Raw genomic sequence first — 19,815 nt, 5'->3', positions numbered from 1 at the left:
CATGGTCCTCTGGGGTCACATGGTCCTCTGAGGTCACATGGATAAGGTCAGATGGTCCTCTGGGGTCACATGGTCCTCTGAGGTCACATGGATAAGGTCAGATGGTCCTCTGGGGTCACATGGTCCTCTGGGGTCACATGGTCCTCTGGGGTCAGATGGTCCTCTGTGGTCCATCCCTCCTAAGGGCTAACGGCTCCTAATAGTTCTGGTTCTGCGGTCCAGGCCTGTTCCCGGCCATCTTCAACCTGGCCAATAATGCAGAGATCAGCAGCAACGCCACCTGTGGTGACCCAGAACCAGAGGTTTACTGCAAGCTGGTGGAACACGTTCCGGGTCGCAGAATCAAGAACCCGCACTGCCCCAGATGTGACGCCAACTCTGTCCTTGCTAAAGGTAAGAACCACCAGAACCTCCAGGTCTAGTTCAACTGGGCTGGACCCAGTGGGTGGGGCCTAAGCTGACAGGAAGTAACACCCCCTCCTCTGTTTGCAGAGCGTCATCCAATCATAAATGCTATTGATGGAACCAATCAGTGGTGGCAGAGTCCGAGCATTAAGAACGGTCGTCAGTTTCACTGGATCACCATCACCCTGGATCTGAACCAGGTCAGAACAAGAACCGCAAAACCTCCACACAGATATCCAATCACCAGGGTAACCTGGGCCTCAGTTAGCCCTCATCTCTGCCAGGAACGTGAAAGCCAGATTCTCTAAAATCAGAATTTTCTAACTCAGAGTTTTCACTAATGCTGCTTTTTGAAATGCACTGAGATTACCTGAGCTTAGCATGGAAATGATAGTATTGAGATGTTGGCATTCAGATGTTAGCATTGAGCTGTTAGCATTAACAGATTGGCATCATAACTTTAGCATGAAATATTAGCCTGCTCAGGGCTCCAGAGCTCAGGTGCCATGGTAACCTGATTCCTCCTCAGGTCATGTGACTTTGTTTACCTGTTCAGATATTTCAGGTTGCTTACATCATCATCAAAGCAGCCAATTCTCCACGACCAGGTGAGAGAAGCACCTGTCGACTGTTCACCTGTCTGTCCTCCTGTCCGTTTACCTACTCATCTATGAACACCTGTCAGGTAACTGGATCCTTGAACGCTCTCTGGATGGTGTGACCTTTGACCCCTGGCAGTACTACGCCATCAGTGACTCGGAGTGTTTGCATCGCTACAACATCACACCGAGATTTGGACCGCCGACCTACAGGAGCGACACCGAGGTCATCTGTACATCCTACTACTCCAGACTGAACCCGCTGGAGCACGGAGAGGTGAGACAAGCTGTCTACCTGTCTGTCTCTATCTGTCCCTCTACCTGTCCCTCTACCTGTCCCTCTACCTGTCTCACAGATCCACACCTCTCTGATTAACGGGCGTCCTGGAGCAGATGATTTGACCCCTGACCTCTTGAACTTTACATCGGCTCGTTTCATCAGAGTGAGGCTTCAGAGAATCAGAACGCTGAATGCTGATCTGATGACACTGAGCGTTCATGACCCGCGAGACGTCGACCCCATCGTGACTCGGAGGGTAAGGTGGGCAGCGGTCTGACCGGCAGCACAGGAAGCGGCTCTGGTCTCACCTGTCTGCTCTCTTCCCAGTATTATTATTCCATCAAGGACATCTCCGTAGGTGGGATGTGCATCTGCTACGGACACGCCCAGAGCTGCCCGCTGGACCCAGTTACCAAGGTAACGGCACACCTACAACTGCTCAGATCGCACCTGGACATTGTCAGACAGGTCAACTCAAATCCTCTGTCTGTGTTTTCACAGAAACTGAAGTGTGTGTGTGAGCACAACACCTGTGGGGAAAACTGTAACGAGTGTTGCCCCGGTTACCATCAGCTGCCATGGCAACCAGGAACCCTCTCTGAAGGAAACACCTGTGAAAGTGAGACACCTTAAAAGACTGCAGAAGATTCATCATTAAGGACGATTACAGTCTTTGTCTCTATTTGTCCCTACCTGTCTCTCTCAAGAGTGTAACTGTCACAACAAAGCCAGTGACTGTTTCTACAACCAGACCATCTCTGACCTCGGCCTCAGTCTAAACCGTCACGGCGTCCGCCGGGGGGGCGGAGTCTGTATCGACTGCCAGCAAAACACTATCGGGACCAACTGTGAGAGTTGCAGGGACGGATACTACAGACCGGCCGAGGTACTAGTGGTGCTGAGGCCGTTGGGTCGGTGCTTCCAGTGGTTCTGATGGTTCTGTTAATGGTTTGGTGGTCATAATGTGTGCAGGCGTCTCCATACTCTGATTTGCCCTGTGTGGAGTGCAGCTGTGACCTGAGAGGATCCAGATCATCGGTTTGCCACAAAGACGACACAGAACCAGGTAGGTTCCTCCAACCGGTCCTGATGCTTGACCCAACTTCCAGCGGTGGAGCCCTGCAGGGGCTCTGATGGCGGTGGTCCATGTGTCCAGGTTTGTCCGTGGGTCAGTGCCAGTGTAAGGACGGGTTCTCGGGTCGGCACTGTGACCGCTGTGCATTTGGGTTCAGGGACTTTCCTGCCTGCGCTCGCTGTGAGTGCAACCTGGCAGGAAGCACCAACAGCGACCCGTGCAGCTCCTGCACCTGCAAGGTAAGCCCTGATCTCCAGCAGCGGTCTGAGGACTCTCGTGACCTTGTGACGTCATGACCTCATGATCTTGTGACCTACGGTTGCTCATCAGGTGAACGTGATGGGGGTCCACTGTGATCAGTGCAAACCGGGTTTTTACGACCTGCAGCAGCAGAACCCTCTGGGCTGCACCGACTGCTTCTGCTTTGGTGTTTCTGACATCTGTCAGAGTTCTGATTGGTTTGTCACGCAGGTAATGCACCTCACCTGTGCCCAGGTCTGACCCGTCTCACCTTGGCAAACACAGAGGTTTCTCTGTCCAGGTGGTTCTTTCAGATGCTGTCCTCCAACCTTCTGACCCCGTCCAAGCTGCTCTGGGTGTCCATGGAAATGACCTTGGCATCCCCAGCAATGCATCCTCCACCGTCGCACACAAACACAGGCTGGTGTGGGAGGCGCCCCGCCATTTCCTTGGCAACAAGGTGAGCTAGGTCCAACCCGCCAATGGTTCTGGTGGCCATGTCCTCTGAGTGTCTGCTGTCTGCAGCTGGTGTCCTTCGGGGAACAGCTTGTCTTCTCCGTGGTTTATGACGTCGCCCCGGACAACCGGGACCAGACCCTAACTGTCCTCTCTGATGTCATCATGCAGGTGAGCTAGAGCCCGCCTCCACACCTGGAGACTAACCAGTAACGATTGGTTGCCTTGTTTCCAGGGTAACGGCCGGACTCTTCGTCTCTCGCCTCCTCTGCTCCTCTTCCTCTCGCCAAAGGCAGTGCAACCCGTTGCCATGGAGATTTACCCGGACCGGTTTGTAGACAACCGAACCGGAGGCCCAGTAACACGACACGACCTGCTGCTGGTTCTGACAGACCTGACCCGCCTGTCCATCCGGGTCCATCTGAACACTTCCACTGAGGGACCGATACGGTGAGGACCAGTTCTGATGGTTCTGACAGGTTCTGACTGGTTCTGATGGGTTCCAACCACCTCTGACGGGTCTGGAGGTGGTTCTGCTGGATCCCTCAAGACAAACCCTGTCCATCTCGTCTGGTTCTGCTCTCCAGGCTCAGTTCGGTCTCTTTAGATGTCGCCAGTTCTGGCTCAGGTTCTGGAGTTCGGGCGGTCGCCGTGGAGACATGTGAATGTCCAGCTGGTTACAGCGGAACCTCCTGTGAGGTCAGCAGGTTTCTGATCTTCCAGTTCTTGTCCTGGTTCTGGTCCGGACCAGACTAACCTGGCTTGTATGTTCCAGTCGTGCCTCCCTGGGTTCTACCGGGTCGGAGCGGTTCTGTTTGGAGGGTACTGCATGCAGTGTGAGTGCAGTAGCCGCTCCACCCACTGTGACATTACTGGAGTCTGTCAGGTGAGTCTGGACCAATCAGCAGCACCCAAGCCCCACCTGCAGCCAGCTGACCTTTGACCTGTCCGCCTCAGGGCTGCAGCCACAACACCACCGGCCCCCACTGTGAACTCTGCCTTCCTGGTTTCTATAGAGACCCGACCAACGGCGACTGCCGACTCTGTCCGTGTCCTCTAACAGAGCCATCCAACAGGTGAGTCCCACCTGAAGGAGACCGTCTCACCTATCTCCTCCGTTCTTACCTGTGCTCTCCAGTTTCAGTCCTACCTGTGTGGTGGAGCCGTCAGGTCAGGTGTCATGTGACCGGTGCCAGCCCGGCTATGCGGGGTCAAACTGTGAGAGGTGAGGATCTCATGTGTTCCCAGGTGCAACGGCTGATCCGTCAGAAAGACTTCCTGATTGTCCTTTGCTCGTGTCCAGGTGTGCCAGTGGTTTCTACGGTAACCCGCAGGTGGTGGGCGGGGCCTGTGTTAGCTGTGAATGTAACAGTAACGTTAACATGAGCGAGGCTGGTTACTGCGACGCCGTGACCGGGGAGTGTCTGCGTTGCCTTGGCAACACAGCAGGAAAACACTGCGAGGCATGCCGTCCTGGTTACTATGGCGACGCAGTCATCACCAAGGACTGCAAAGGTGTCTATTCCCTCAGTTCTGTCTGACAGGCTGGAGGGGGGAGGGGCTATGTGTGACATCGTTGACAGTGGGCGGGGCTTGTTCTTCCAGACTGCGGCTGTGATGTCAATGGCTCTTCCTCCAGTGTTTGTGACATCACAACAGGTCAGTGTGTGTGCCAAGAGAATGTGACGGGACGCACCTGTGACCGCTGCCAGGTAACACACACACACACACACACACACACACACACACACACACACAATAAATGCTCCGCTCCTTTCTCAGTTGGGGTTCTTCGGGCTGCAGAGTGGGCGGGGCTGTCTGCCCTGCAGCTGCATCCAATCAGGATCTGTCTCTGAGTCATGTGACCAGGATGGACGGTGCCACTGCACCGAGGGCGTAGCTGGAGACAAATGTGATCGTTGTAGTCGTGGTTACTACGGTTACCATAGCAGAAACTGCACAGGTGAGAGGTGTGACGCCATTTCAGCAAGTGGTCGCCGTTCTGCTGTCTCATTGGTCGCTTTCTGACTTCCCAGAATGCATCTGTGATCACACTGGGGGAAACTGTGACCCCGACAGCGGAGAGTGCATCTGCCCCCCCAACACGGAGGGAGACAGCTGCGACAGGTGTGAGTCAGGATACTGGGGTCACGACCCCAGCACAGGGTGCAAGGTAAACTCAAACACACACACACACACACACACACCTGTGACAGGTGAGCAGCCGTAATCGTCTGTGTCCCTGCAGCCGTGCAGTTGCAGCGCAGCAGGAAGCTCCGCCTCCCGGTGCCACCTGCTCAGTGGACAGTGTCCCTGCAGGGACGGCTTCTCTGGCAGGTCATGTGACCGCTGTGCACCTGGTTACTATGGTTACCCAGCATGCTCAGCGTGCGACTGCGACTTGGCAGGAACCAACGAGACGTACTGCAATAAAACGCTTGGCGTGTGTGAGTGCGGATGGACTGGAGAGTGTGTGTGCAAGGTAAGAACCAGAACCGGCTCCAGGTCAGGTGATACAACCAGTCAGACCTTGTCTGGTGTGCCAGTCCAGACTGGCACACCTGGACACAGACATCAAACTTCCTGTTTGATGTCTGTCCAGGCCAGCGTGTCGGGTCGGCGCTGTGAAGAGTGTGTTTCCGGCTGGTTCGCTCTGTCCGACCAGAACCCCAACGGATGTTTTGACTGTTTCTGTTCTGGACTCAGCAAAGACTGTGAGGAGCAGGGAGGGCTGACCCGAGTCCCTGTGAGTACTGCACCAATACCAGATCAATATTGGTTCAATACTGCACCAATCTATAATAATAATAATAATACGTATTATTATTAGTTATTATTTCTGCAGTCCACAGATGAACTACAACTATCATGTCTCCTCCATGCAGGTCGGTCTGGGTCCTGTTCTGTCATTGGTCAGCCTGTCCAGTCAGCAGAGTGTAGTATCTGGAGTCTACCAGCAGGGCGGCGACATGCTGCTTGACACTCGCCAGTTAAACAGCAGTGGACTCGCTGGCCCCCTCTACTGGAGGCTTCCCCACCAGGCTGAAGGGAACCAGGTACAGTAACCTGTCTGTTTCTGATCTGGTTACTTTGAACTGGCTGAAGTTACCTGCCCGTTTCTGTGTACTGGCTGAAGTACCCACCTGTTTCTGTGCAGCTGATGTCGTACGGCGGCCTGCTCTCTTACATCATCACTTTCTACGCTGAGGACGGCTCAGGACTGTCCAATCAGGAGCCTCAGGTGCTCATGAGGGGCGGGACCCTTAGGAAGCACACCATATTCACTGACGTTGTTGCCCCTAGCAATGGCATCGTCACTCAGCACGACATCAGGCTGACGGAGGTAGGGCAGCAAGGCATCCTGGGTAACATCAGTTTCAGAACAACACAGGAGGTGGCTGGTTCTGGTTGTGACCAGTTTTGGTTCTGACCGGTTCTGGTTCTTATTGGTTCTGTTTCACAGCACACATGGAAATATTTCAACTCGGTCTCTCAGAGGGCAGTGACCCGGGCGGACTTTATGTCCATCCTCAGTAAGGTCCAGGACGTCCTCATAAAGGCCTCATATGGAACCGGGCTCCAGCAGAGCAGGTAAACCAACACACACACACACACACACACACACACACACACACACACATATGCTCTGACATCACTTTTCTATTTTTTCCTGAAGGATTTCTAACGTCACCATGGAGACGGCTGTGAGGGCGGAGTCAGATTCCTCCCAGGAAAAGGCCAGACTGATCGAGTCGTGTCTTTGTCCACTGGGATACAGCGGCCGGTCCTGTCAGGTAATCATTATTGATACGCCTCAGAACTCCATCAGAACCCGACCAAGTCCTGTCACAGCTTCAGAAGGAGACCCTAGGGATCTGTTTTCAGACTAGAAATAATGATTCCAGATAAAAACTAGAGAAAAATCAAGTTTGTTCGCTTAAAACAACTGAATTTGGATAAAAACAGCAGGGTGTCATCAGCGTGTCATCCTTCCTGTCGTCAATGAGGCTGATTGGTTCCTGGGTTCACCACAACTCAGAAGTTTACATACACCAGCTCCTCAAACATTTGACAATGATGTCAAAGATCTGATTGGTTAAATCAAACATTTTTAATGAGGTTCCTGTTGTGACATTATGAAGAACCATCATAACTTCCAGAAAGAACCGGCTCAAATGAAACAAGCCTGGTGCCAGAAATCCCTGATGGTAATCCTGATCTATGTTCAGAACATCCGATATGACAGCATTCTAGTTTATATGAAGTGTTTTATTTTTAAAGGAATCCGTGGCGCTCTTGTTGGTCCTGGTCCATTTACCAAGTAGAGTCATTATGTCAAAAATTAAAGTAGGCGGTTCTTTAAATGATCTGGTTCCTAGTGGGTCCAAAGTCCATCATGAAGGTTTAGATGAAGCTAACTGAGAGAACTCATCTGGGTCAGAACAGTTCTTTTTCCTGACCCGTCTGTCTGTGACTCGTTTTTCTGCAGGTCTGTTCGGCGGGTTTCTTCCGCCAGCCTCAGTCAGAACTTCCTGCTCAGAGTCTGAAGACCATGACGGTGCGTCCATGTCTTCCATGTCGCTGCAACAACCACAGTGCAACCTGTGACCCGGAGACAGGAGACTGTCAGGTAACGTCCGAGTTCAGGTTGACTTGGGGTGAACACAAGTCTTTCAGAAAGAGCGCCTCCTGGTGATGAAACTTTAAATTTTCAGGATTGTCAGCATCACACCAGCGGGCGCCAATGCGAGGTCTGCTCACCGGGTTACTATGGAAACGTCAGTGGTTCCATCAGTGACTGCTCTCCGTGTGCCTGCCCCCTAGTTGTCAACAGGTAAACTGCACCGTTCACTGGACATGCATACCTGAGTCCTTTACTCCAAGTCCTAATGAGTCTTTTCTCTAGTTTCAGTCCCTCCTGTGTGTCAGCCGCTGGAGGTTTCCGCTGCACTTCCTGTCTGACAGGATATGAAGGCAGACGCTGTGAGAGGTGAGTCTTTACGCCTGCTGAGGATATGACTCACCTACTGTGATGTCACAGGCCTCTCCTTCCTGCAGGTGCTCTCCTGGTTACCATGGTAACCCCACTGTGCCAGGCGGGCTCTGTCTGCCGTGCAGCTGCAGTGGGTGGGGCTCCCTCCATCAGGTGTGTGATGACCTCACAGGACACTGCCAGTGCAAGCCTGGGGTCAGAGGTCAGTCATGTGACCAGTGTGGGGAGCGCCACGTCCTACACCAAGAGCAGTGTGTGTGTGAGTAACAGGCCCCGACACACACACACACACAGGTGTCACACAGGTGTCAGCGCTGTGAGGTTCCAGCTGCGTGTCCTCTCACCAGCGTGTGCCGATGGCTGCAGCGCCGTTCTCCTTGACGACCTGGACCGCCTTAACGACCACTTCCTGTCTGTCAACCTGAGTGCTGTCGCCATGGCGCCGTACCGCCAGCTGGTGCTGCTGGAGAACCAGACCAAAGACTTCAAGGTAAACACCGACCAGGTCTAAATGTTTAAGATTAGGGTTCCAGGAGTGGTTCGAGTCGATCCGAGTCTCTGGTGGACTGAAGCGTGTCCTGCTGTGTCCAGGTGAGCGTTTCTCCAAACAGAACTGGGGCATCTCACCTGTCCAGACTGGATGAGGACTTGTATCACCTGACCTTTGACCTCAGCGCTTTGCAGCAGCAGGTAGACACACCTCACCACTCTGGAGACAACCAGCCAGAACATTATGACTACCAGCAGGAGGAAGCCCCATGTTAGGCAGATCAGGTTAACTTCTAGACATGAAAGGTCAGGGGTCAGGTGATGATGGTGCTCTGTGTTCTGATTGGTCAGGTGACACGTCTGTCTGGGAGTCTCAGGGGTTTTCTCATCTCCATCAACAACAGCTGGTCCCTCAGTGAGCTGCTGCTGCAGAGAGTCAGCAGCCTGCAAGACGAGATTCAGGGTAAAGAACGACCGTGGGGCCAGAAATAAAAAACCCCCCAAAAAACACAATTAATAAATAATAATAACAATAATAATTATTATTAGCAGTAATAATAATAATAATCAGTAGAAATCTTTTACCTCGTCACCCTCACCTGGGTGCCAGTTGTCCGGAGTCAGGAAGTATTCACTCCTCAGCAGTCTAATACCAGCGATCTGATTGGTTCAGTGCTGCAGAAGGGGGTGGGGCTTCTGAACCAGACCAATGACGGTGAGCTGACTGAGGACGGCGCCGTCCGTCTAGAGGAAGCAGAGGTCAGGCTACAGCGCATCAGAGGAGTCAACCTGACAGCGGCCGGGTCGGCAGTCAATCAGGAGCTCAGGTGGGTGTCGTGGCTCCGCCCCTTGGGTTTAAACCAATCAGGGCTGTATGAGTGTCTCCTGTCTGCAGCCTCTCCGAGGCTCTGCTCCGCTTGCTGCAGATGGACTTAATGTCCAGGTGGACTCCAGGTAAAGACAGGCATCACGCCCTCAGCAACTCCCTTGGCGTCGCCATGACAACGCTGCAGCATGCGTGGGCTCCTCTTGGCGAGGCAGCGGAGCGAAACTCAGAAACAGAGAAGCTCCTCGATGCTGCAGGTGCTCTGCAGCGCCACCTTCAGGTGAGCCCCAGCAGCAGACAGGTGGGTCATGTGACCTTCGCCCAGCAGTCAAGTGAACTGGTTCTGGTTCTGTGTGGGCCAGGCGGCCCGGCAGAACCTGGGTTCTGCGTTGGTGGCAGTTCACGGGCTGATGGAGGACGGCCAGACGATGCAGAAGGACGCAGTCAGTCTGAGCGCCGAACTGACCAACCGCAGCGCGGTAAGACGCCCCGCCCACCAGGTGACCAGCAGCCGGCGGCGGTGGTGACTGATGCACTGCCTCTACCTGTCCAGCAGGTGGAGCTGCTGGCCAGCCAGCTGGACCAGCTGCGTCCGGCGCTCAGGAAACACGTAGAAGTTTTGCTGGTCGGCCTGAAAACCAGCAGCGCTCTGGAAAACGTTCACCGAGCCGAAGGCCACGCCCACCAGCTGCAGAGCCACGCCCACTCGCTGCATAGGTGATGGGTGTGTGTATGCGTGCTTGTGTGTGTGTGTGTGAGAATTTCTTCATTAAAACATTTTGTCATTCAGCTCCATGATGTCAGTGGTCAACGGGTCCCAAAGCCCCGCCCCCTGGGCTCTCCTGGATGATGACGTCATCCAGCGGGTTGGCTCCGCTCACCAGGAAGCTGGATCAGGCCTGATCGCTGCCTCGCTCGCCCTCCACCTGGTACTGGTCTCAGCAGCAGAGCTCCAGGCGATGGAGGAGCCGTTTCACCTGACCACTCTGTGTTTCAGACCGGCCAATCAGAGCAGACGCTGGCAGAGGAGGGCGGAGCCAGGCTGAACGTGGCCTCCAGGGTCCTAGAGGAGAGTCGGCAGGTCAACGCCACGGCTGAAGGTGTGTTGGGAACTGGACCTGGTTCTGACTGGGTTCTGATTGGTTCTGACTGGTTCTTCTCAGATTCTGACTGATTCTGGTCATTGGTTAAACTGATCCCATCCTTTCTAGACACTGTCAGAAAACATCAGCAGCTCATCAAAATGTCTTCCTGTCCTCAGTACTGCAGGCCAATGTTTCCATGGTAACCACCAAACTGCAACTGGCCAGAGATGGCATGGAGAACTGCAGCCGTCTGCTCCATCATCCAATCAGAGAGCTGCAGCAGTTTCCTCCTGGTGAGTCACCTGATGATAGTTCTGAGTGGTGATTGGATGATGACGGTGGTGATGAAGATGGTGGTGATGAAGATGATGGTGGTGGTGATGGAGACCGACCGTCTGCTGCAGGTTCCTCCAGGCTGGCTCAGCTCCAGGCTGAACAGGCTCACTTGGGGCTGCATGGGGTGCTGCTGAGGCTGCAGGGACTCCGGCTGCAGCTGCAGAACTCTTCTTCTGTGGTGGAAAAGACCCACATCACAGTGAGGGAGACCAACGGCCTGATGGGTCGGGCCCAGGCTACAGGTGAGACGCCGACGACTAGGTTCAAAACGCAAAACTGAGCAGGGCGATAACACTTCCTGCTTCCTGTTTGCTCAGCCAATGAGGTACAACGCAGGCTGGAGGAGGCGGAGCATCGCACACAGCAGCTGTTGGAGAGACTGAAGCCTCTGAGCATGCTGGGAGAAACCCTGAGCAGGAATCTGTCGGACATCAGAGAACTGATCGATCAGGCCAGAAGACAGGCGGCGTCGGTACGGACTGGTTTTTGCTGGTCTATGCTGGGTTATGGTGGTTCAGACTGGTTTAAACTGGTTTAGACTGGCAGCCTCAGTGCTGAGACACCTTCACACCTAGACTCTGGTAGACTGGTTATGGTTCAGACCAGTTCAGAGAGCTGGTCTGAACTGACAGCAACAAAACAAAAAATCCAGATTTGTTCCTATCAGTTATAAAATCAAGAAGGTTACACTCTGTATGACTAAAACTGACCTCTGATTGGCTAAAAAGACAGTAAACTTCATGGTACTTCCTGTCTGTTAGAAAACAACTTCCTGTTTGTTTTGTCCAAATAAAGAAGCAGTTGAACTTGACAGCATTAAATGTAGAGTATGTTCAGATTTATCACAATAGTAAGCAACAGTCTCATCAGCATAGAGGCGAACAGACGTTTCAGTTCTGAACCTTGTTGTTCCTGAAAAAGATCCTTGAAGTTCTCCATTTGGTCCTCATCCATCAGGCTCAAAGCTAACCATCCTCATCATGCAAGAGGAACATGTTCATCTGCAACTCCACCACTAGGTGTCACTGCGTTGTTGTGAGGAAGTTGATGTGTTTGTGATGTCATCAGATAAAGGTGGCGGTCCAGGCAGACAGAAACTGCGTCCGATCCTACAGACCGCCGGTTCAGTCCAGCAACTTCAACACTCTGAGTCTGGTTCTGAAGACTTCCCGTCCAAACAACCTGCTGTTCTACCTGGGCAGCAACACCACAGTACGGCCGCATACACACACACACACACACATCAGGATTCATTCTGCGGCCTAAACCTGCTGTGTTCTTGGTTCAGGTAGACTTCCTGGCAGTAGAGATGCATCATGGGAAGGTTTCCTTGCTGTGGAACCTGGGCTCTGGAACAACCCAATTGCAGTTTCCTGAAACAGACATTGCCAACAACCGATGGACCAAAATCAATGCTACGCGGTAGAAAACCTCTGAACACATCTGGATTCTGACTCCTTCTGTCTGGCTGATGATATCATCTGTGATGTCCTCAGGTTTGGGGCACACGCCGCTCTGTCCGTCCATCAACTGGACTCTAGGTCGGCTCCTGTGCCAGCAGTGATGTCCCCTTCTCCAGGATTATCGCGAGTTTTGGACATTGACAGAAACACGGTGATTCACATCGGAGGAATGGGAGCTTTCACTCAGGTAGCCCTCCGGCAGGTGGACAGATGTGTGTGTGTGTCAGGACTGTCAGGTGATAACTGCGTGTGTGACGGCAGCGTCCTGCAGGGCTGCACTCGTCCTCCTTCCAGGGATGCCTGGGGGAAGCTTCCCTGAATGAGCAGAACATCGGCCTGTGGAGTTACGTCAGTCGGGAGGGCCAGTGCAGCGGCTGCTTCAGCAGGTAAACTTCAGATCAACACAACGTGCTTAACAACACCGAGCTTCTTCTCACCTGTCTCCATCCTCTGCATGTGTCCCAGTCCCCAAGCAGAGGAGACATCTTTCTACTTTGACGGCTCGGGGTTCTCTATGGTCCAGAAGTCTCTGAAAGCCACATCCACCTCCATTGTCCTGCTGTTTAAGACTCTGTCTCCAGGTGGACTGCTCCTTTACCTGGCCTCCAACAACACGGTACAACACACACAAACATCAAAGGCTTTTACTCTGGAGGGGGACACACAAAGACTTCACTTCCTGTTTCCTTCAGAGGGACTTCCTGTCTCTAGAACTGGTTGAGGGTCATGTCCGTCTGGCGTTTGACCTGGGCTCAGGGGTTCTGGTCCAGACCTCCAACAGGAAGTACAACACTGGAGTTTGGTTCAAGGTCACCCTGCAGAGGAACAAGCGAAAAGGTAGATCCAGGAACCCAGTAGCTGACTGCTTTAGGTGGACGTCCCGCTGACTGTGGACTCCGGCTCTGTCCAGGTTACCTGTCCGTCATGGCGGCAGACCAATCATTGGAGAAGGAGGTGTTGGAGGCCGAGTCTCCAGGAACTGCTTCAGACCTGAACCGCTATGACCTCGACCCCATCTACATCGGAGGGTTTCCTTCATCCAGACCAATCAGGTTGGTTAGCTGAAGATCACATGAGACGATGTGGACATCTATTCTGTCTTCACCTGACCGTCTCTGTGGTTGCAAGGCGACAAGTGGTGTCCCGGGCATACGTTGGTTGTATAAAGAACATGGAGATTGCTCGTTCAAACTTTGACCTGCTGAAGAACGCATTCGGGGTCCGGAAGGGTTGCATTCTGAAGGTACGCTACCTGGAGTTAGATTAGGTTCCTTACAGAAGTCCCCTCCCAGGCCAATTAGGGATCAATAACTTGATCGGTTGTTTATCACCAGGCGGTGCGGAGTGTCTCTCTGCTGTCTGGAGGTTTCGTCCAGATCGCTCCTCCATCATTTGGTCAGGAGGCGGAGTTTCTCTTTACCTTCTCCTCCAACAACCAATCAGGAGTCTTGCTGGCGGCCTTCAGTGACGACCGAGTGCACCGACAGGTGAGACCCACTCAGGTCATGTGATGCACCAATAATTCACCGTGGTTACCTGCTGACCTCTCTGTCCACAGTACTTCCTGTCCCTTCACTTGGTCTCAGGTGGTGTGGAGGCGGAGGTTGGGGACGTGGGCGGAGCCACACGGAAGGTTAAAGTATTGAAGTCCGGTGGAGGATCATTCGGTGATGGAAGCGAACACTCAGTTGTTATGACTGTCAACAGGAAGTATGTGTTGCCATGGAAACAATCGCCTGCGCTTGCCGACGGTCCCACCCAAACAAACCCTGTCCTGTCTCCAGGTCTCTGTCCCTCCAGGTGGACGATGCGCACCTGAAGTCTGCCCCTCTGATGTTTGGAGGCTTTTCTCGGCTGACTCCATCCTCTCTCTTCATTGGTGGGCTCCCGCCGGAGAAGGAGTCCCGTCTGCCAATCAGATTGCGAGTTTCATCCCAGCGATTCAGGGGCTGCATCCATCACCTGGTGGTGGGCGGAGCGTAAGTCCTTCTCTCTCACCGAGCCGCCGCCCACTGTCTCTGATTGGCTAATGGTTTTGGTCTGCAGGCTTGTGGACCTATCGGTTGCAGTCAGGTACAAGGGGGCGGAGCTTAACACCTGCCTTTTGGAGCGGAGCACGACGGAGGCTATGCTTCCTGATGACCCGGACATTGAGTCGATGCCTGCACACCTGCCTTTAACTCCACCCACACACCTGAGCGCCCTGACAGCTGCAGCGCTAAGAGTAAGCATGGTGTTTACTAGCAATGCACATGTGAGCTGCGTGCTGATTGGTCGGTGATCTAAGGCTGGTGATTGGTTTGTGTTGAAGTGTGTGGCAGAGCAGGAAGTATCCTTCCTGCCGTCGACAGCGCAGTTTGGTTCGTCGAGCCACAGTCACATGACCTTCCTCATCAACCCCGGTGCCTTCAGGAAGATGTTGGTCTCCATGATGACATGGTGGGGGGGGGGGCGGGGGTTGTGTTGCGTTCCCAGATTCTCTGATGCCACTCTGCTGTGTTGTGTCTCTTGGTCATCAGTGTATCGGTGAGGTTGTCGGTTCGAAGTCGGGCTCTGGACGGCCTCATGCTCCTCCTGTCCGACGCCAAGCAGATGGACTTTGTCGTCCTCGGTCTGAGAGGGGGACGGGTCAGGCTGTCTGCCGACCTGGGGAAAGGCCCTGCCTCCGTCCTGTCCGCCATTGTCAATGATGGACACTGGCACTCTGTGAGTCCATCTCCAGAAGGACATCTTCAGGGTCCAGAGCTGGACCGGGATCTGAACCCTGCCCTGTCCGTCCGTCTCTCAGGTGAGTGCTGAGGTGAGTCGGAGGTCCGTGTCCCTGACGGTGGACGGCTCCCGTCCTGCCACCGCTTCAATCAAAGGGAACCACCTGGACGTGGACAGGACGCTGTTCCTCGGAGGGTTACCTGCCAGTGTGAACGGCCGGAGGATCGGCGTAAGTCTCCTTATGACATCATACACATTTTACACCAATCAAGAGCCAGCAGAGTGGAGATCTGCCCGGAGACAGGCAACATGCAAACGTCTACCGAGTTCAAGAGCAGGAGACCAAGTGAGTTGGACCTGACTGAAGCTGTCCCCCCAATCTGTCCCTCAGGTTAGCAGCAGTCTCCCAGGTTGTCTTCGGTCTGTCAGTCTCAACGGTACCATGTTGGATTTGTCCAAGCCGTTCTCACAGCATGATGTCACTTCCTGCTTCACCAAGGATCAGACAGGAAGTTATTTCAACGGCAGTGGACACGCTGAGTTCAGTGAGTCCTCCAGCTCTTCTTCTCCTGCTGGGTCAAGCAATAGAGGACAGTCCAGGGTGTCTCTGGTTGGACGCTGTGGAGGAGTGGTGGGGTTGGTTTGGTCCTGAGGAGATGCCCAGGTGAGCCTCTGTTTGTCCCTGCAGTGCATGATGGGTATAAGGTCGGCGCTGACATGGCGGTGTCTCTGGAGTTCCGGACTAGCCAATCAGAAGGCATCTTCCTGGGCATCAGCAGCGCCAAAGTGGATGCCGTTGGCCTGGAGATGGTGGACGGACAGGTGAGCCCGAGCGGCTAAGGTAAAGACAGGTGTAGCTATGGTAACGGCGCTCAGGTGAGGCCCTCTCTCTCCTCAGGTGGTGTTCAATGTGAACAATGGGGCGGGCCGCATGGCGCTGCGCTCCACGGGCCCCATGCTCTGTGACGGACGGTGGCACCACCTGGTGGCCAGAAAGACGAAGCACGGCCTGGCGCTGAGCGTGGACGGGACACAGTACAGCGCTGCTAACCCCTACCCACAATCCACCTCTGCCGAGACCAACAACCCCGTCTACCTGGGCGGGGTTCCAGGTGAGAGCAGCTGCTGAACACCAGGTTCTGACCCATGATGTCAGTATTACGAGTAATATAATGCGTTGCTATTTCAAATCCAGTAATCAGATTAAAGTTACTTATCCAATTCACTCTGTGTTGCAATTTTCTTTTGTAATTTTCTTTTATTTTCTCGATGCGTCTTGAGGAGTCACCGCCGTTTCTATGCGACAGCAGCAGCGACAAAAACAAACACTGGAAACGACATGCGCGTTTTGTTGCTGGAAAAACAGGAACTATTTTGAGTTTCTGTCGCCAAATCCGATTATTTTAAGCGGCTTTGGGCTTGTTTTGTTTCTAAAGTCACTTGCAAATGTAATGAGTCGTGGGTTGCGTTTTTTGGGCTCGTTTTTGAACATGAAGTTGCTCATTTGAGCTTGGAAATAAGTAGAAACACATAATAAACCCCAGAATTTGTCTGACATCCAGATATTTTGTCAGGCTGTCCTGCCAATCATTTCCCAGATGATCCGTCCTGCTGCGTCTTTGTTAATGTCAAGTTAAAATATTTACTGTGAAAATATTAAAACTGCAAACATGGAGACTAATATGAAGAGCATAATAAACATGAAAACAGCCACAAGTGTCCGTAATGTTGTGCAGGTAAATGGCATTATAATTATTAATATTAAGTGTCACAAATCTGTGCAGCGGGACATCTGAGTTGTGGAGCCACAGGAGGAGCGCTGTGCAGCAAAGACAGGGCCGTAACGCACAACCTGGAGGCTGGGGACAGGGGGGCTAAAATCCTATTTAGTTTTCCAGACAGAGGAACACACAAATTACCAACATTGTTTTTATGTTGTTGTAACCATTAAACAATCTCTCATTCAGTTCAACCTTATAAGTGGAGACACATTGTTGATGTTATAAAATAACTTGCAACTAAGTTTTGGCAAAGCTTAATGTAATTTTCACAGGTAGCAGAGCGTTGTTGTCAGCAGCTGCTGAAAGTAACTAAAAAAGTTACTTTTAATGTAACTTAGTTACTTGCCAAATGACTAACCTACCTAAGTTACTTTTCTAAGAAGTAATCAGTAATCTGATTAAAGTCACTTTGTCAAATTAACTATGCATCTCTGGTTCTGACCCGTCTGTCTCTCTGTTGGTTCTGGTTCTGACCCGTCTGTCTCTCTGTTGGTTCTGGTTCTGACCCGTCTGTCTCCCTCCTCCAGCCAGCGTGAAGCAGAACTGCCTGAGCGTCCGCTCCGGGTTCAGAGGTTGCCTGAGGAACCTGCGGCTCGCCCGCTCTCACCTGAACCTCCCTCTCCACCTCAGCTCTGCCCACTTCCTGTCGGGCGTCACGCCGGACTCCTGCCCTGCCTCGTAGTGATCGTCGCCATGGTGACGTCATCTCAGGTTGATTTTATTAAAGCTGATGTCATCATGATGTAATCAGACAAACAAATAAACCAGAGAAGAAGAAAGTTGTTTGTTTCTTCATTTTAATAAAGTTCAGTGATGAAGGTGAGAAAATAAAACCGGACACCAGGGGGCGTGCTGGTTCACTCTGTCTGAGGCCATAAATACAGAAATGAGCCACAGATGAATTAAATGAATGAGGTCAGAGGTCAACAAAGTTCCTTTAACAGTTTTTCCAGAATAAAGAACATGAAGGATCGGTTCCAGCAGGTGGGTTCACCTGGATCAACTGACCCAACAGAAGCACTTCCTGTTCAGATGACCCAGTATCATCAGTTACCATGGCAATAGATCCAGGTGAGAATCTGGCTCAATTACCACAGATCCAGATAACATGCATCAGGATCGGTTGCCATGGCAACAGGCCCAGGTGAGACAGGCTGGTGTTCTGATGGCGAAAACGTATCGTTTCAGGTTCTGAACCTGCCAAGCAGAACCGACCCGGTCCAGAAATGTGACAAGAAGTGGAAAAATGTAAAACAAGTGAAACTAGTGTCTACCACTGAAGACTTCCTGCAGAGTTTCAAAATAAGAGTCCATCCTAACAGCTTCCTACTCCAACCAGGGCTTTTATTTTGAAGGGCACTCCTGTAGAGCGTCTACCACAGCAGACTGAGGTCAAAGTTCACTCCAACAGAGCCAACCATCAGGATCAGACCTGCTTCCTCCAAGCTCAATGGCACTTCCTGTTGCATCGTGGGCAAATACTGGCTGAGCCTTGGCTGTGCAAGCGATGGGGGCAGGAGGCAGATTTTCATAATAAAAGCTTCTCAGCAGGTTCTCAAACTGTCGGTCAAGAGCACACGTTAGTCAGTCGGCCAATCAGAAGGCTTCCTGAAACAGTCAGGGGGTGTGGCTTGAGGTGTGTGAGGGGGCGGGGCTTCTTAAATACATCACAGCTTCACCTGGAGACAAACGTCCAACTGCAGCGTACAGCGCCAGGGTGTGTGTGTGTGTGTGTGTGTGTGTGTGTGTGTGTGTGTGTGTGTGTACATCCGCCATGCAGTCATGTGGTGGTGAGTTCTCTGCTCCAGTTGGCGTCAGAATCCACTTGGTGGGATTGGCTGGGAACTACAACTCCCATAATGCAACAGAGGATCAACATTCAGTCCTGAAAGAGACAGACAGCAGTGAGAGAGACAGACAGGAGGACAGACAGGAGGACAGACAGGAGGACAGAGGGACCAAGCACATCAACAGATTGTTTTCGTAAATCATTATTTTTCATCTTGTCGTCTTCTGCTGTTTAGTTCCTTGGTCTCTCTCTCTCTCTTTTTATCAGCAGGGACATTTAGTGTTAATCAAGGGAACTGCAGCAGGAAGTGTGGGTGACTGAGTCACTGATGATCATGCAGGCATGCAGCAGAGCGTACAGCGCCTCCTGCAGGCTTTTCAGCTGATTGAGCCAATCAGAGCGCTCCATACTGAAGCTGAACCAGTAGAATCTGAGTTCAGTTTCTACTCAGAAAGTAAAGTACAGGAACCACAGAATTTAACAGGCTACCTGATTAGTTAAACCTGATCAGGTTTAACCAATCAGAGCCAGCCAGGCAGAGGCCATGCAACCGACCAATGAGCATTCAGCTGGAATCCCACCTGCCAGTGACATCACTAATTGATCTTGTGATCAGGAGGAACCTCCGTTTCTTTGTGGACGACGACTCTGGTGACCGACAGTTCAGGATGCTGTCGCCGCGCCTCGCAGAGCGCCGCCGCCAGGGCCTTTAAAGAGACGGGACGGTCAGAACCGGACCAGAATTGGACTGGACCGGAACTGGGACCAAGACCAAGACCAGAACCAGACTGTGACTGGACCGGGAACAATCTCTGGACCGGATCAGACCAGGACTGGACCGGAATCAGTACTGGGTCTCGGTCCTCAAATCCCTGCATCTCCAGGAGTCCCCCTGGTTCTGCCAGCTGGTGGAGCTGTAGGACGCGGGTCAGCAAGTTCTGGTCAGGCCTTTGTAGGAAGGTGAATCCTGCGGTTTCTGATCCGGTTCAACGTAGTGGTACCTGACAGGGTTCTAAGGGTGGTGGTACCTGACAGGGTTCTAAGGGTGGTGGTACCTGACGGGGTTCAGGGTGGTGGTACCTGACGGGGTTCAGGGTGGTGGTACCTGACAGGGTTCAGGGTGGTGGTACCTGACAGGGTTCTAAGGGTGGTGGTACCTGACGGGGTTCTAAGGGTGGTGGTACCTGACGCGGTTCTAAGGGTGGTGGTACCTGACGCGGTTCTAAGGGTGGTGGGACCTGACGGGGGTCTGGGGGGGGTGGAAACTGACGGGGTTGTGGGGGGGGTGG

General features: G+C 52.7%; 2 protein-coding genes across 22 annotated transcripts in view; one reads left to right on the top strand and one right to left on the bottom strand.

Annotated features, from left to right (window-relative positions):
- The window catches only part of lama1 (laminin, alpha 1), a 22,683-nt gene extending 5,167 nt beyond the window's left edge, over positions 1 to 17,516 (top strand). The window contains exons 2-64 of one of the 3 annotated variants that reach the window (XM_015056622.1): positions 223 to 393; positions 493 to 605; positions 962 to 1,013; positions 1,091 to 1,281; positions 1,361 to 1,540; positions 1,612 to 1,701; positions 1,786 to 1,903; positions 1,992 to 2,170; positions 2,257 to 2,350; positions 2,441 to 2,598; positions 2,690 to 2,830; positions 2,901 to 3,059; positions 3,125 to 3,226; positions 3,291 to 3,505; positions 3,643 to 3,754; positions 3,831 to 3,941; positions 4,013 to 4,131; positions 4,194 to 4,280; positions 4,359 to 4,570; positions 4,661 to 4,767; positions 4,838 to 5,018; positions 5,092 to 5,228; positions 5,304 to 5,537; positions 5,658 to 5,801; positions 5,941 to 6,111; positions 6,213 to 6,398; positions 6,519 to 6,646; positions 6,732 to 6,849; positions 7,545 to 7,685; positions 7,771 to 7,889; positions 7,962 to 8,045; positions 8,114 to 8,307; positions 8,396 to 8,538; positions 8,640 to 8,738; positions 8,889 to 9,000; positions 9,211 to 9,364; positions 9,433 to 9,643; positions 9,726 to 9,842; positions 9,920 to 10,080; positions 10,154 to 10,292; positions 10,361 to 10,463; positions 10,625 to 10,741; positions 10,853 to 11,026; positions 11,102 to 11,256; positions 11,853 to 11,996; positions 12,073 to 12,206; positions 12,281 to 12,434; positions 12,509 to 12,633; positions 12,713 to 12,863; positions 12,940 to 13,084; positions 13,158 to 13,299; positions 13,376 to 13,490; positions 13,582 to 13,734; positions 13,806 to 13,957; positions 14,032 to 14,226; positions 14,294 to 14,471; positions 14,559 to 14,665; positions 14,767 to 14,953; positions 15,036 to 15,185; positions 15,348 to 15,501; positions 15,645 to 15,778; positions 15,855 to 16,068; positions 17,265 to 17,516. In XM_015056622.1, the coding sequence (XP_014912108.1) occupies positions 223 to 393; positions 493 to 605; positions 962 to 1,013; positions 1,091 to 1,281; positions 1,361 to 1,540; positions 1,612 to 1,701; positions 1,786 to 1,903; positions 1,992 to 2,170; positions 2,257 to 2,350; positions 2,441 to 2,598; positions 2,690 to 2,830; positions 2,901 to 3,059; positions 3,125 to 3,226; positions 3,291 to 3,505; positions 3,643 to 3,754; positions 3,831 to 3,941; positions 4,013 to 4,131; positions 4,194 to 4,280; positions 4,359 to 4,570; positions 4,661 to 4,767; positions 4,838 to 5,018; positions 5,092 to 5,228; positions 5,304 to 5,537; positions 5,658 to 5,801; positions 5,941 to 6,111; positions 6,213 to 6,398; positions 6,519 to 6,646; positions 6,732 to 6,849; positions 7,545 to 7,685; positions 7,771 to 7,889; positions 7,962 to 8,045; positions 8,114 to 8,307; positions 8,396 to 8,538; positions 8,640 to 8,738; positions 8,889 to 9,000; positions 9,211 to 9,364; positions 9,433 to 9,643; positions 9,726 to 9,842; positions 9,920 to 10,080; positions 10,154 to 10,292; positions 10,361 to 10,463; positions 10,625 to 10,741; positions 10,853 to 11,026; positions 11,102 to 11,256; positions 11,853 to 11,996; positions 12,073 to 12,206; positions 12,281 to 12,434; positions 12,509 to 12,633; positions 12,713 to 12,863; positions 12,940 to 13,084; positions 13,158 to 13,299; positions 13,376 to 13,490; positions 13,582 to 13,734; positions 13,806 to 13,957; positions 14,032 to 14,226; positions 14,294 to 14,471; positions 14,559 to 14,665; positions 14,767 to 14,953; positions 15,036 to 15,185; positions 15,348 to 15,501; positions 15,645 to 15,778; positions 15,855 to 16,068; positions 17,265 to 17,419 (9,122 nt within the window). In that variant the 3' untranslated portion in view covers positions 17,420 to 17,516. Of the gene's footprint in view, positions 1 to 222; positions 394 to 492; positions 606 to 961; positions 1,014 to 1,090; positions 1,282 to 1,360; positions 1,541 to 1,611; positions 1,702 to 1,785; positions 1,904 to 1,991; positions 2,171 to 2,256; positions 2,351 to 2,440; positions 2,599 to 2,689; positions 2,831 to 2,900; positions 3,060 to 3,124; positions 3,227 to 3,290; positions 3,506 to 3,642; positions 3,755 to 3,830; positions 3,942 to 4,012; positions 4,132 to 4,193; positions 4,281 to 4,358; positions 4,571 to 4,660; positions 4,768 to 4,837; positions 5,019 to 5,091; positions 5,229 to 5,303; positions 5,538 to 5,657; positions 5,802 to 5,940; positions 6,112 to 6,212; positions 6,399 to 6,518; positions 6,647 to 6,731; positions 6,850 to 7,544; positions 7,686 to 7,770; positions 7,890 to 7,961; positions 8,046 to 8,113; positions 8,308 to 8,395; positions 8,539 to 8,639; positions 8,739 to 8,888; positions 9,001 to 9,210; positions 9,365 to 9,432; positions 9,644 to 9,725; positions 9,843 to 9,916; positions 10,081 to 10,153; positions 10,293 to 10,360; positions 10,464 to 10,624; positions 10,742 to 10,852; positions 11,027 to 11,101; positions 11,257 to 11,852; positions 11,997 to 12,072; positions 12,207 to 12,280; positions 12,435 to 12,508; positions 12,634 to 12,712; positions 12,864 to 12,939; positions 13,085 to 13,157; positions 13,300 to 13,375; positions 13,491 to 13,581; positions 13,735 to 13,805; positions 13,958 to 14,031; positions 14,227 to 14,293; positions 14,472 to 14,558; positions 14,666 to 14,766; positions 14,954 to 15,035; positions 15,186 to 15,347; positions 15,502 to 15,644; positions 15,779 to 15,854; positions 16,069 to 17,264 lie in introns of those variants that run through there. The other 2 variants (XM_015056620.1, XM_015056623.1) reach the window with 2 other exon arrangements.
- Positions 17,517 to 17,519: 3 nt separating this feature from the next.
- Positions 17,520 to 19,815, bottom strand: part of LOC106962303 (protein 4.1-like) — a 19,826-nt gene continuing 17,530 nt past the window's right edge. For 6 of the 19 annotated variants that reach the window (XM_015056632.1, XM_015056624.1, XM_015056627.1 and 3 more), the window contains 2 exons: positions 19,108 to 19,233; positions 17,520 to 18,622 (listed from right to left, as the gene is read on the bottom strand). In XM_015056632.1, coding sequence (XP_014912118.1) covers positions 19,123 to 19,233 — 111 coding nt within the window. In that variant the 3' untranslated portion in view covers positions 17,520 to 18,622; positions 19,108 to 19,122. Of the gene's footprint in view, positions 18,623 to 19,107; positions 19,234 to 19,553; positions 19,738 to 19,815 lie in introns of those variants that run through there. The other 13 variants (XR_001427943.1, XR_001427946.1, XR_001427945.1 and 10 more) reach the window with 5 other exon arrangements.

The sequence above is a fragment of the Poecilia latipinna genome, unplaced genomic scaffold (genome assembly GCF_001443285.1).
Source record: "Poecilia latipinna isolate Pla-1442-1.1 unplaced genomic scaffold, P_latipinna-1.0 Scaffold1397, whole genome shotgun sequence".
Classification (NCBI taxonomy): Eukaryota; Metazoa; Chordata; class Actinopteri; order Cyprinodontiformes; family Poeciliidae; genus Poecilia; species Poecilia latipinna.
This window is presented reverse-complemented; position numbering and strand designations above follow the sequence as displayed.